Source organism: Triturus cristatus, chromosome 1_2, assembly GCF_964204655.1.
Source record: "Triturus cristatus chromosome 1_2, aTriCri1.1, whole genome shotgun sequence".
Lineage (NCBI taxonomy): Eukaryota > Metazoa > Chordata > Amphibia > Caudata > Salamandridae > Triturus > Triturus cristatus.
Window position 1 is genome coordinate 778,966,017 of NC_140580.1, and position 12,867 is coordinate 778,978,883.

Genomic DNA, 12,867 nt, shown 5'->3' on the forward strand with positions numbered 1-12,867 from the left:
CTCTAAGAAACACTGTACTTAAGAAGTTGTCTTTTTCACCCTGCTTTTTCCTACCTTACAATTACCATCCCACCTGCCACTCTCATAATCCCTCCCCCACCCCCCCCCCCACCCTCAGTGAGGCTATTAGACTCAATAAGAGTCTGTGTGATGAGTGGTCATTGACTGTTTTCTATGAAATATTTTGTGTCAACTTTTAAAATAGCTAAATATTGTCTAAAAATCATAACAGTAACTAAGTCGACTTTTATCACTTGATTCTAAGTACTGACCCAGGACTGAATCTAGGATCCAGTCCTGGAATCCCAAAAGTAATCCCAAAAGTAATCTGTTCCAAATAACTTGAAACTTCCATTGAACTCAATGCATGATTGTGTTTAAAATGATGTTGCCTATTGCAACCACTTGTAACTTTCTACAAAAGTCAATTGCATATTGCAAAAGTATTTATGTAAAGCATGTCATTCTGAGAAAGTATATTTTAATATATTGTTGGTTCTAAAATAAAACAAGCATATATTTTTTTATATATAAACCTATGGCCTAGAGTTCAGTTATTGAGTGTGTGAGACCATTTGCTGACTGAGTGTGTGCAACAAATGCTTTACACTGTCCTCCGATACTGCCTTACTGCTCGACCAAGCTACCACCTCAGAGAGTAAGGTTATACCTAACTTTAGCCTCTGCCAAACCTCTGGGGACTGTGGACTCTGTACACCCTTTACCTATTTGGGAACAGTATATACAGAGCCACTTTCTCACAACTGGGTTCCGTGCTTCTGAGGTCCGTTGTGACTGTGTAGCACCAGAGCCTGTGGTGTGGTGGGCGGAGCTTTGTTGAGGTCTAGGTCTTTTCAATTCCGTGGGGATCAGGCTCGCCTCTAGCAGGTCCTCACTGATTTGTCTGTTTGCCACTTCAGGCAGTCTATTTGCTTTTTCTCTTCATTTTCCCTCCGATTCTCTTTTTTAGATTTAACCGGTCCTCTGGTAATGTCTTCAATCTGTCTCACTGTGGGCAAGCAGCCTATGTTAACACTTTTAACTGATACATTAAATGAGTTGAGACGCTGGATCTTCCATGGGAATCTCTCATATGAATCTCAATAGACTGGAGCCTTGTGCCATTAAAGAAATACTTCACAGTATAAAATTCTAAGTCAATACGATAAAGGTTTATTCAAATTTCAGAGTCATTACAAAATACAATAATAGTCTAATTCAAATAAACCTCATATAATGCAAATTGCAAGAGGAGTTTACATAACGTCTTTCTAAAGCAAGTAAATGGCCAGAACCAATGCATAGTTCAGCAAAGAGACTAGCGTAAATCACCTCCTTATTTCAAAAGACAAGGAAGGTCAAAGTATAAATCATTAGATAGACAAATGTAGAGTACACTCAGTTAAAAAAGGAAGAAAAGTCTAAGTGTAAATCATTAGGCAGACTAGCATGGAGTCTGCACAGTTCAGAAAGCAAGGAAAGCCTGTTCATGCAGTGAAAACTATTCTTGGCGTGGTGCGATCTGGCATCACATTACTGTTCTTAAAATGTTTAATTCACAAAAATACTAGGATGCCTCACAAAATAAACTTTAAGAACACCCTACTTTGGTGCCTAATTATAGTAAGGTGTATATAGTAAAGGATATCTGTGCAAGAAGTAAAGACAATAGATCTAGAACTACTTGGAGTAGGCCCAGGCAAAGTTCCTTGAATATGTTGTAAATACTGGAACATTCTGCATATGGCTTCCTTCTTAAAAAAACAAATTAATACATTTCAGCTCAACAAATAAACATCATAATGAAATTAATTCTATTTCGGATATTTTGTGAAAGTGGAGGGCTACAGAAGAGAAGCATTCATGAAGGCAACTTGTTCGTCATTTTAAAAGCAAATTCATTTCTGTCCCTGTAAATGAATGTTAATGCAAGCGGACTCCAGCGTAGTCATGTCAGCTTAAGCGTGGTTATGCTAACTAAAACACGTTTGAATCCAGCATTGTTTTCTATTTATCAAAAATACACGGTCACCCTTATTGGTGTCACTGCCGTTCTCCGTTGGATGGCTGGCTATTTCACAACTAATCGCACAGGTCTTTCCAGGACTCCTTCCTCACAGTGGTTTTACAGCAGTTCCGTAGCCTCTCTTGCCGCCATAATCAAAATACTCAGGGTCATGGGTCACCAGTTTGGCCGATCCACCATTTTAGCTGACGCAGCAAAAGTCCTTCTCTGTCTGTTTCGATACTGAGGACGGCACTAACTCTCCCGGTCTCAATAGCATGGGGATCACATGTTTATAATAATGTATTAGCCAGGATTATGTTTATTTAGGGCTAGGGGTGAGGCACTCCCACTCAAGCCTCTTAAACCATCAGCAGCTGAACAACATCCTCTGTTCTGTCTTTTTGACCTTGTCAGACATTTTCTTCATGCATGGCTGTTTCTCATTTGTGCGTACATTGACTACAGTAAGCGAAGTCACCGAAAAAGTCTGTATTGCAAACACTGCCATCTCCACTTAAATCATTCTGTCCTTGCAAAATCTTTTTATGTTTTGACCTGCCCGAATGATGGGTTGAACCAGGACCCTTCAGGCATGTCAATAGGAAGATATAGATTCTCCTTGGCATAGCACCCACCAGTTCTTAACTCATCAGCCCATCCGTGGTGAATCCTGCTGCTGCATACCAGTGTCAGCCGCACCTTTCTTTCTCCATGTTCTCCAGCTATTTCTCCCTATGCCAATAAGCTCTCTGCAGCCCATGTACAAGCGGAGTGTGGCAGTTTTATTTGTTGACAGCAGTTGTACTTTGAATGTTTGAGTTGCAGTTTGTATATGTGGAAATTTGTCAATGAATGCGTTGAGTGGGCACATGACTCGTGTATGTATTTTCCTGTATATGTATTTTGCTGTCCCTTTTCTGCACTTTTTTTATGATGCCATTTTTGTCTATTTCAGCAATGAAGCAAGACCAGATTTTGAAATTCAATTGGAGGTGTACAGCTGCTCTGTTGAAGAATCTTTTTCATCAAACACTCCTAAGAAATTTGTCCAAAAGCTTAGACACTCGTTTGGTAAATCTGTTGGGAAGAGTTGGAGTTTTCACTTGGATGGACAATCTATCGAAAATGTCTCCCTTTTTAATCCACCCAGGTGAGATTTTAAACTTTATATATCTAGTTGGAATTGGAGGGAGGATATGTTAACTGTAGAGTGCACTATGCTTCTAATACGATGAGTTAAAGTTAAGGTAACGCCAATTGCTTGCTTACCACGAGAAGCTACTAGCCAGTATTAGTAAAGACAATAGGTCTCGCCTATTGTAACCCTTTGCCAATCTTTTTTAGCCATGTTATATAGCATCGCTGCTCTGTCCATTATGGCTATTATTATCTGAAAGAAACACGTTAGTTAGATTCCTCACCTTAGAATATCCCCAGGCGTCAGACTGGATCCGGAAGATTTTTCGTCAGCAATACCCCTTGCGCGTCGCTAGGCGTCGTCTGCGGCTCCGCGTCCGTCGTCGGCGTCGTGCGCCGGGATGACGTCGTCGGAGTACTTAGACGCCGCCCTCGCGCGCTGACGTCAGTTCTTCTTTTTTCCGCGCCAGTAAGCGCAGATCCGGGAGAGCTACCCCTTTTAGTCTTTTTTGACTAAATCTTTTTGATCATTTTTGATCCTTGTCTGTCGACATCTGGTGCCGGTAGGATGCCTGGGTTCAAGGCTTGTGAGGATTGTCATCGACTGATGTCGGTGACCGATCACCACCGCCGGTGCCTCTACTGCTTAGGCCTCGACCACGACGCGGAGTCGTGCAACGACTGTCAGGCCTTGACTTCGAAGGCTAGGCGGGAGCGGTCCCGCAAGCTTCTCGAGCTTCGCCACTCGGCTCCGCGTCGTGCGCGATCCCGGTCCAGGAGGAGGTCCAAGGATCGCTCGCGGAGCCCTAGCCGACGCCACCATCGATCGTCGGGCTCCAAGTCGTCGGGTAAGTCCAAACACTCAAAGAAGTCCAAGAGGCGACATCGCTCTTCGGACTCCCCTCGCCGGTCGCGCGACTCGGCCGAGGGTCCAAGTGGTTCCACCCCCGCGGCTCCGGCGGAGCCGCAGGTGCCGCGTCCGCCCCCATACCTTCCGGTCCCTGGGGCTGACGCGGCGCCGGCGGAGATCAGTGCCTTCCTCTCGGCCATGAGGAGCCTGGCCCCGCCGTCGACGCCCGCTGGCGCGCCTTCGGGCCCCGCGGGCTCGACTGGGCGACCTCGCGTGCCGGCGGCTCCGGCCCCGGCGCCGTCGACGACTCCGGTCTCGACGCCGCAGGTCCCCGCGGGGCCCATGCCTGGGCCCCAGTCGACGCCGGTTGACCTTGTCACTCCTCCACCGGCGCCGACGCCTGAACCACCGACGCCGTCACCGGCGCCGCCGACGCCGACGCCTGTGACGCCGACGCCCCAGTTTAGCCCTCATCCGGACCCGACGCCGGCACGGCGTCCGCCGACGCCGCATCCGACGCCGCTAGAGACCTACCATCTCTACAGTCCGGTTCCGATCATTCCTCCTGTTTATCAGGAATCGGAAGAAGGGGGCGACTGGGAGGGGTTCGAGGACCCTCTGGCTGTTCAGTCACAGCTTTCTCAGGACTGGGCAGATGAACTGGGGGAGGCCAGCGGGCTGGACACCTCGCCAGACGCTGGATTCACTTCTCCTCCGACCGTGGCTTCGGAGGAGGGTGCGGCATTTTCTGTGGTGCTGCGCAAGGCGGCTGAGGCCCTTGGGCTCGAGTTGCCTGCCGTGGCTGTGAGGACCAACATCCTCACTGAGGTGCTTCAAACCTCAGCAAGCTCCACTGAGCCTCTGCTGCCGTTTAACGAGGCCCTCACTGACGTTCTGCAGGGCACCTGGTCCAAGCCCTCCACAGTTCCTCCTGTGGATAGGAACGTTGCCAGGCGCCACCGCCCTGCTCCGGGCGACCCCAGCTTCCTGTCCCAACACCCCACCCCTGAGAGTCTGGTTATCCAGGCCTCTACTTCCCAATCCTCCTTCCCGACCGCCCCGCCGGACCGGGATTCCAAGAGACTCGAGCAGTTTGGCAAGAAACTGTTCTCGTCCCTTAGTTTGGGCCTGCGGTCTTTAAATACCGCCTGTCTCTTGGACCGTTATTCCCATTCCCTGTGGGATACGGTGGAGGACGTGCTGCCCCTGTGTCCGGAGGAGGTCCGGACGCGTCTTACCCAGGCTCTGGCCGATGGGAGGGATGCAGCACGGCACGCCATAAGATGTGGGCTTGACACCACGGACTCGCTAGGTCGGGCGATTTCCACCACGGTGGCGCTCCGCCGCCACGCCTGGATGCGGTCCACGTCATTTTCCGGGGATGTCCAGAACACCCTCATGGACATGCCCTTTGATGGCACTCGCCTGTTTGGTGAGAAGGCGGACAGTGCGCTGAACCGCTTTAAGGACTCCCGGGCTACGGCCAAGTCCTTGGGCCTCTCGGCTCCGCGGGCGCACACCTCCGCTTTTCGCCCCTTTCGTGGCCAAGGAAGGGGCGCCTCCTCACGTTCGCAAAGCCACCAGCCGCAGAACCAACCTGCGCGCGGTCGTGGACGTGGCTTCCGCCGTGGCGGAAATGGAGGCCGACGTGGTCAGCCCACATCCACCCCGGCAGCATCCGCCTCAAAGCCTTCCTAGTCCGAGCTTTCAGGCCCATACCACGCCAGTGGGCGGCAGAGTTCGCCATCACCTGCTCCACTGGCGGTCCATCACATCGGACAGGTGGGTGCTGCAAATCGTCCGAAGGGGCTACTCCCTCCCCTTCGAGACGACCCCTCCAGCCATGCCACCGCAGCACCACCGTATCTCGGGGGATCATTTGGATCTTCTCCGCGAGGAAGTTTCGGCTCTCTTGGCCAAGGGGGCCGTCGAGCGCGTTCCGAGTCCAGAAGTAGGTCGTGGTTGTTATTCCCACTACTTTCTGGTTCCCAAGAAGGGCAAGGGGGGCCTGCGCCCTATCTTGGACCTCCGGAACGTCAATGCCTTCCTCCGAAAGGAAAGGTTCAAGATGCTAACGTTGGCTCAGGTTTTAGCTGCCCTAGACCCTGGAGACTGGATGGTAGCGTTGGACTTGCAGGACGCATATTTCCATATCCCCGTCCTGCCGGCCCACCGGCGTTACCTGCGGTTCACGGTGGGCCAAGAGCACTTTCAGTTTACCGTGCTCCCCTTCGGCCTCACCAGTGCCCCTCGGGTGTTCACGAAAGTGATGGCGGTGGTCGCAGCTCATCTGCGCAGATCAGGGGTCCCAGTCTTCCCCTATCTCGACGACTGGTTGTTGAAGGCGGGCTCGCCCCAGGCAGTCGTCTCCCACCTCCAGACTACGGCGGATCTCCTGCATTTGCTGGGGTTTTCCATCAACGTGCCGAAGTCACACTTGAGTCCCTCTCAGAAGCTCCTCTTCATCGGAGCGGTTCTCGATTCGGCGCAGTTCCGGGTCCATCCACCGGAACAGCGGGTCCGGGATATACAGGCCCTGATTCCCATCTTTCGGCCTCTATCCCGGGTTTCGGTCAGGTTAGTGTTGCGGCTTCTGGGGCTGATGGCCTCCTGCATCCTACTAGTGCATCACGCCAGGCGGCGCATGCGGGCTCTGCAGTGGGACCTGAAGTTTCAGTGGGCCCAGCATCACGGCAACCTGTCCGACCATGTCTTGATCTCGGAGGGTACTGCACAGCAGCTGCAGTGGTGGCTCACGGACCGCGAGTGGGTCAAGGGCAAGAGCCTCTCCCTTCCCCAACCGGAGCATGTCGTCGTGACGGATGCGTCCCTCTTGGGATGGGGTGGCCATATGGGAGAGGCGGAGATCAGAGGCCTCTGGTCTCCGGCGGAGTCTCGTCTCCACATCAACCTGTTGGAGTTGAGAGCGATCCGGCTTGCACTGAAAGCCTTCCTTCCCTCTGTCAGGGGAAGTGTCGTGCAGGTGTTCACGGACAACACCACCGCCATGTGGTACTGCAACAAACAGGGCGGGGTGGGGTCGTGGACCCTTTGTCAGGAGGCTCTGCGCCTCTGGACATGGCTGGAACACCAGGGCGTCACCCTGGTGGTTCAACATCTGGCGGGCTCTCTGAACGCCAGAGCAGACGAACTCAGCCGCCGGTGCATGATGGATCACGAATGGCGTCTGCACTCCGAAGTGGTGCAAGGCCTCTTTCAGCAGTGGGGAGAGCCTTGGTTAGATCTATTCGCCACCGAAGAGAACGCGCAATGTCAGCAGTTCTGCGCGTTGGAATTTCCAAGGCGGCACTCGCTCGGCGACGCTTTTCGTCACGAGTGGAGTTGCGGTCTGTTGTACGCCTTTCCGCCTATACCACTTCTGCCCAGAGTGCTGAAGAAGATCAGGCACGACCGGGCCCAAGTCATCTTGGTGGCTCCGGATTGGGCACGAAGATACTGGTATCCCGAGCTACTCAGTCTGTTGACCGATCCCCCGATACGTCTGCCCCTTCGGGAGGATCTTCTGTCGCAGCAGCAGGGGACGGTCCTCCACCCGAACCTGTCCAGCCTCCACCTCCATGCGTGGAGATTGAGCGGCGGCAGTTGATGCCATTTGACTTGCCTCCTGAAGTCTGTGATATCATTCTGGCAGCCAGGCGTCCCTCCACAAAGTCGGTATACGCCTGCCGGTGGAACAAATTTGTGGCATGGTGCACAGCAAAGGCTGTGGATCCCCTTTCCGCCCCTCTTTCTGAGGTTCTCCTCTTTCTTCTTTCTCTGGCCCGGCAGGGCTCTGCCCTGGGCACCCTGAAAGGTTATCTTGCTGCCATCTCCGCCTTCTTGCGGCTTCCTGATCAGCCTTCTCTTTTCAAGTCCCCTGTGGTTACACGCTTTCTCAAAGGCATTACACACACGTTCCCTCCTGTCCCTTTTGTAATGCCTCAGTGGGACTTGAATCTGGTATTGACATTCCTGATGTGCGCTCCCTTCGAGCCTCTTCACAATTGCCCTCTTCGTCTTCTCACTCTAAAGACTGCTTTTCTGGTAGCCATCACCTCGGCTAGACGGGTGAGTGAGCTCCAGGCTTTATCTTCAAAGCCTCCTTTTCTATCTGTTCATCCGGACAAGGTTGTCCTTCGGCCTCGTCCCTCCTTTCTTCCTAAAGTGGTGACTCCATTTCACCTTGGGCAGTCTGTCACCTTGCCCACCTTCTTTCCGCCTCCGCATCCTTCCAAAGAGGAAGAGAGGCTCCACCGTCTGGACCCAAAGCGTGCGCTCTCCTTCTATCTGGACCGCACAAAACAGTTCCGGGTGGACGACCAGCTTTTTGTTGGGTACGTGGGCGCTAAGAAGGGGAAAGCTGTGCACAAACGAACCATCTCTCGGTGGGTCGTTTTGTGTATCAAAATCTGCTATTCCTTGGCTAAAAAGGACCCTCCTGTTGGGCTGCGCGCCCATTCTACTCGGGCCACAGCGGCTACTACTGCCTTGGGACGGGGAGTCCCTTTGCAGGACATCTGTCAGGCGGCGACGTGGGCTTCGCTACACACGTTTGCCAGGCATTATTGCCTTGACAGCCAAGTCCGGAGGGATGGCTTCTTTGGCCGTTCTGTCCTCCAGGACTTTCTGGTGTGATCTTGGTTCGCAGACCCACCACCGGGGATGGTATTGCTTGGGTATCTATTCTAAGGTGAGGAATCTAACTAACGTGTTTCTTTCAGATGAACAAGTTACTAACCTTCGGTAACGATGTATCTGTAAGAAACATTAGTTAGTTAGATTCCTCACCGACCCTCCCATCCTCCCCGTTCTGCGAACTGACATCTAGGGTTAAGGTTGTCCTTTCAGGCCCCTAGATTTTATTTTTGGCACCAGTGTCGGTCTTTGCATGGCTCTGCGTTCCTGGCGCGGAAGGCTATGTACAAGAACTGACGTCAGCGCGCGAGGGCGGCGTCTAAGTACTCCGACGACGTCAGCCCGGCGCACGACGCCGACGACGGACGCGGAGCCGCAGACGACGCCTAGCGACGCGCAAGGGGTATTGCTGACGAAAAATCTTCCGGATCCAGTCTGACGCCTGGGGATATTCTAAGGTGAGGAATCTAACTAACTAATGTTTCTTACAGATACATCGTTACCGAAGGTTAGTAACTTGTTCAACAAAGACAATGCAATAATGTGCCTGGGGCATCATTTTGTAGGTGCACACATCCCTTTACATGCATGTGCATGCCTAAAAAAATTATCTGGGTGTTTTTTTCTTTTTCATTACTGTTCTGAGATGGATATGTAACCAGAAAAAAGGGCTAGAAAAATCACTTAAGATAAATGTAAAAGAATTGGGGAAGGTCTGCAGGAGAAACAACACAAATGAAAGAGCAACGTGGGCCATGGAAGGGGGGGGGGGTGGGGCGGATGAGGCGAGAGAGCGAAACAGCAGTTCACATGGGGGGGGGATAAGAACTTGGATATGAGAGAGAGAGTGTGCTGTGGTTGGGGGAGAAAAGCTGCTCACAGGACAGACCGTTTAAAAAAAAAGCTCATGTAAAGAATAAAGGAGTTCTCTAAAAGCAAACAGTAGAAGCACAGAAGCAAGCCAGCCAAAGATGATAAAGAGGCTATGTTCAATGGGAGGGACAAGCACTAGTTTGAGAAGCTAAGACACGAATAAGATGTAGGCAAATGAGTGGCATTAAAACTGGCAAATGGTAAGCAATGAGAGGGACTACAAGCCTCTTCATGTTCATGGTAAGCCTACGATATGTCACTTGCAACCAGACAGGTTACACTGTCTGATAGGCTCGATCTGAAAATGGCACCTAGGGGATGGTGTAGAAAAGTGGGTCTAAAGTTTCATATAGCACCTTTTTTTCGGATATTTGATCTTTGCTGTAAGCTATGGGTTTCCTCTTATGCTGCACTAATGTTGGTTTTGTTTATATACAATGAAGTTTGTGTCCTGGTGTTACAGATGTCATGCAGTAACTTTTGCTTTGACAACTACTTACCTTGCTCTCTCCTTTTCTTTGTTCTTGTCTAATTTCCGATTATCCTCAATTTCTATTTTTAATCTCAACTAACTCTCCCCACCCCGCGGTTTACATTTAGTTTCTCTTGTGGTCTCTGAGATCATTTTCCAATAATTGTGTATGAATGGAGGGGTATGCCGCCGTGCTGTTATCGGCTTGATGCACTCTGACTTGGTTGCCCACGTTTGCTCAATGGCCTATTTATGCATCTCTCAGTTAGGGTGTGAACTGATGGGCTTTGATTTTGCCAGTTCCTGTTAAGTAGTGTGTAGGCTTCTTTAGCAAGTTACTCATGCATGTCCATGTACTGGTGTTAGTTTATTAGGTCTGGCTCCAAAATGGTGTAGTTAATTAATTTTAGCATATGTGGTCTTTTTTGCACAATGTTTTGTACTTTGATTCTGGTGATACTTTTGTCCAAGTTCGCTCCTGGATTTGGTGTTCTCATTGTTCTTGTCAGTTAGTTGGTTAATATTCTTTTCTTTTAAATTATAGTGATTGGCCTCTTTTGGTCTGGCTACGGGCTTAGAAGGAATTAAAAGACCAATTATAACACCAACATATCCTGAATTTCATTGATACTTTGATATGCAGACTCTTCTTTCTTCCGGGTTTCTCCTCCTAGGAATGCTATCTGACTAGATTTCCATTTTGCCATCCATGGCAAGGTTTACCATTAATCAGGAGGAGCACAGAATTATTCTCCTGGATTTTACTTTTTAGCTACCATGACCAGTTTCGGTGGATTTAGTCACCTTATTGAGAAATGTTTGAACTAATGCTGTTGTTCAGTGCTTTTCAGTGATGTATGTGGAAGCACTTCAACAAACAAATTGATAGAACAAGTGTGTGAAATCATTTTGGCACTGGCCCTTACTCAACGCTGTTTTCCACTAATTTTTCACCCACTGTGTGCCGTTCTAGACGCAGACCAGTTGTATGCCAGTCAGCCTTGTCTTACTCTCGTACTTTGTGAACTACCAAGCCAGGTCCCCACCAGATGATAACAAAAGCCTACTTAGGCCTCCTCAGTGAGGTGTAGATATAGTCCTGTGGCACAGGGAGCACAGGACCAATTTGCAAAGGGTACAGGCGGAATCCATCTTGCCTCTTAGAATATCATAATGCTTAGATTCTTTTATAAACATAAAGCAGTCTTTCCCAAATGTTTTAGAACTATGACCCAATTTTTAGAATGACAAACATTTGAGACCAACGTAACTTTAATCAACATGAAGCGTGCATTTTTTTACATTTTTAGGTCAAGCCTGGGCAGCGCATGCGTTGCTCTGCGCTTCATGCTGTATTGAGTTAGGGATTTGAAGCTCCGCACATATTTTTCATTGGCTTGTGTCATTGTCCTTTGTAAATGCTGGCTTCTGATTCCTTAATCGCCTTGTTAGTCCCTCCTTAGTACCGCCTTGTCTTCATTTGAAACTTTCCATGAGAACTGGCCCTTTTACTTCTGCTGCTGCACAGTATGTTTTATTTCGTCTGTAAACACTATTTTCTTTAATGGGTTTTTCCCTACTGCAGGCATGACGTGCCTTCCTTGCATTCAGCGTGCCAAGTGCGCTATTACTTTCCAAGCAACCGGGACAATGGGGGCCACTTCTTTGCAATGCCATAGGTCTCGCATGTAGGAGAGTTTGAGCTTAAACTCTCGCAAATGTGAGACCTATTGCATTGCAAATATATATTTTGTTGTCGTGCACGTGAATTTCTGCATGGGGGCTTTGCCAACAAAAACAATATTTGCAATACAATAGGTCTTGCATTTGCAAGAGTTTAAGCTGTTGGAATATGCAATGCCAATAGCTCAAACTCTCGTAAATGTGAGACCTATTGCATTGCAAATGCTTGTTTTTAAGTGTAACAGCAACTTTGTCAGTGTCCCAACATTGATCATGCCATTCTATATCAGACTATGGGCAAGATATTGATCTACCGAAAAAAAAAGTGGCAGTTATGAACTGCACTGCAGTTTGGAGCTGGAACAGTTTTCAGACTGGGGTGCTGGCGTGTCATTAATTCACTAAAATCACAAGGCTTCTGAAAAATCTTAGTGTTGATCAGAATGATTTTTAGCAAATTTCAGAAACCCCTTCTGCAGCAGAGTATGGGGCAAAGCAAATTTACTTCAGTGATGGTAAAGTGGACATCCACAATCAGTTCATCAAAAGGAAAGGATCATCCAGGCCAGAGAAAATATCAACCTCTTTATTATTGCTTCATCTTTTGTATTTCCACCTCCTAATTTCTTTATATATGATAATGGATTGTATTTGAACTTAGAGTATGGTATTGTTGTGAAAAGGTGATGGTTAGGGTTTCTGTAAAACTACTATGGTTCATTGTGAAAATCAAGATGACTTGTTCCGTTTGATGATAGTGTTTGATTTATATGTATGGTTTTTAAGTGTTTTTATTGTAAATAAAACTTTGTTTATAGGCCCTGATGAAGTTCCATGGTAGGGATGAAACACATTGGCTGTGCCATTGTCGTGCTTGTTCATTATTGTAAAGAAATTGTGTGTTGGAAATCCAAAAGAAAAATCAAGAATAAAGCGGTTGAAAAGGTCTCTGTCCTGGACGATCCTTTCCTTTTGATGAACTGACTGTGAATGTTCACTTGACCTTTACCAAAGGAACTTTGTTTATATAAGATACGGAATTATTGGATATTTGGGTTGTTTTCCCTTTAATACATTGAGTATTATTGTGTTACAAGACGTTTGGAGGCAGCCTGACCTCAGGGATTGTGTACCCTTTCTTTTAAGGCGGAGATGGACTTGAGCTGTGTAGCAGAGTCACAACTGCCAGCTTGTCTTTTTATGTTTTGG

The 12,867-nt window shown here is 48.8% G+C and overlaps 1 protein-coding gene across 1 annotated transcript in view; it reads left to right on the forward strand.

Moving 5' to 3' along the window:
• RTKN2 (rhotekin 2) overlaps positions 1-12,867 on the forward strand; it is a 237,501-nt gene that overhangs the window by 95,582 nt on the left and 129,052 nt on the right. Inside the window, exon 6 of the mRNA XM_085608786.1 lies at positions 2,964-3,158. Coding sequence (XP_085464912.1) covers positions 2,964-3,158 — 195 coding nt within the window. The remainder of the gene's footprint in view (positions 1-2,963; positions 3,159-12,867) is intronic.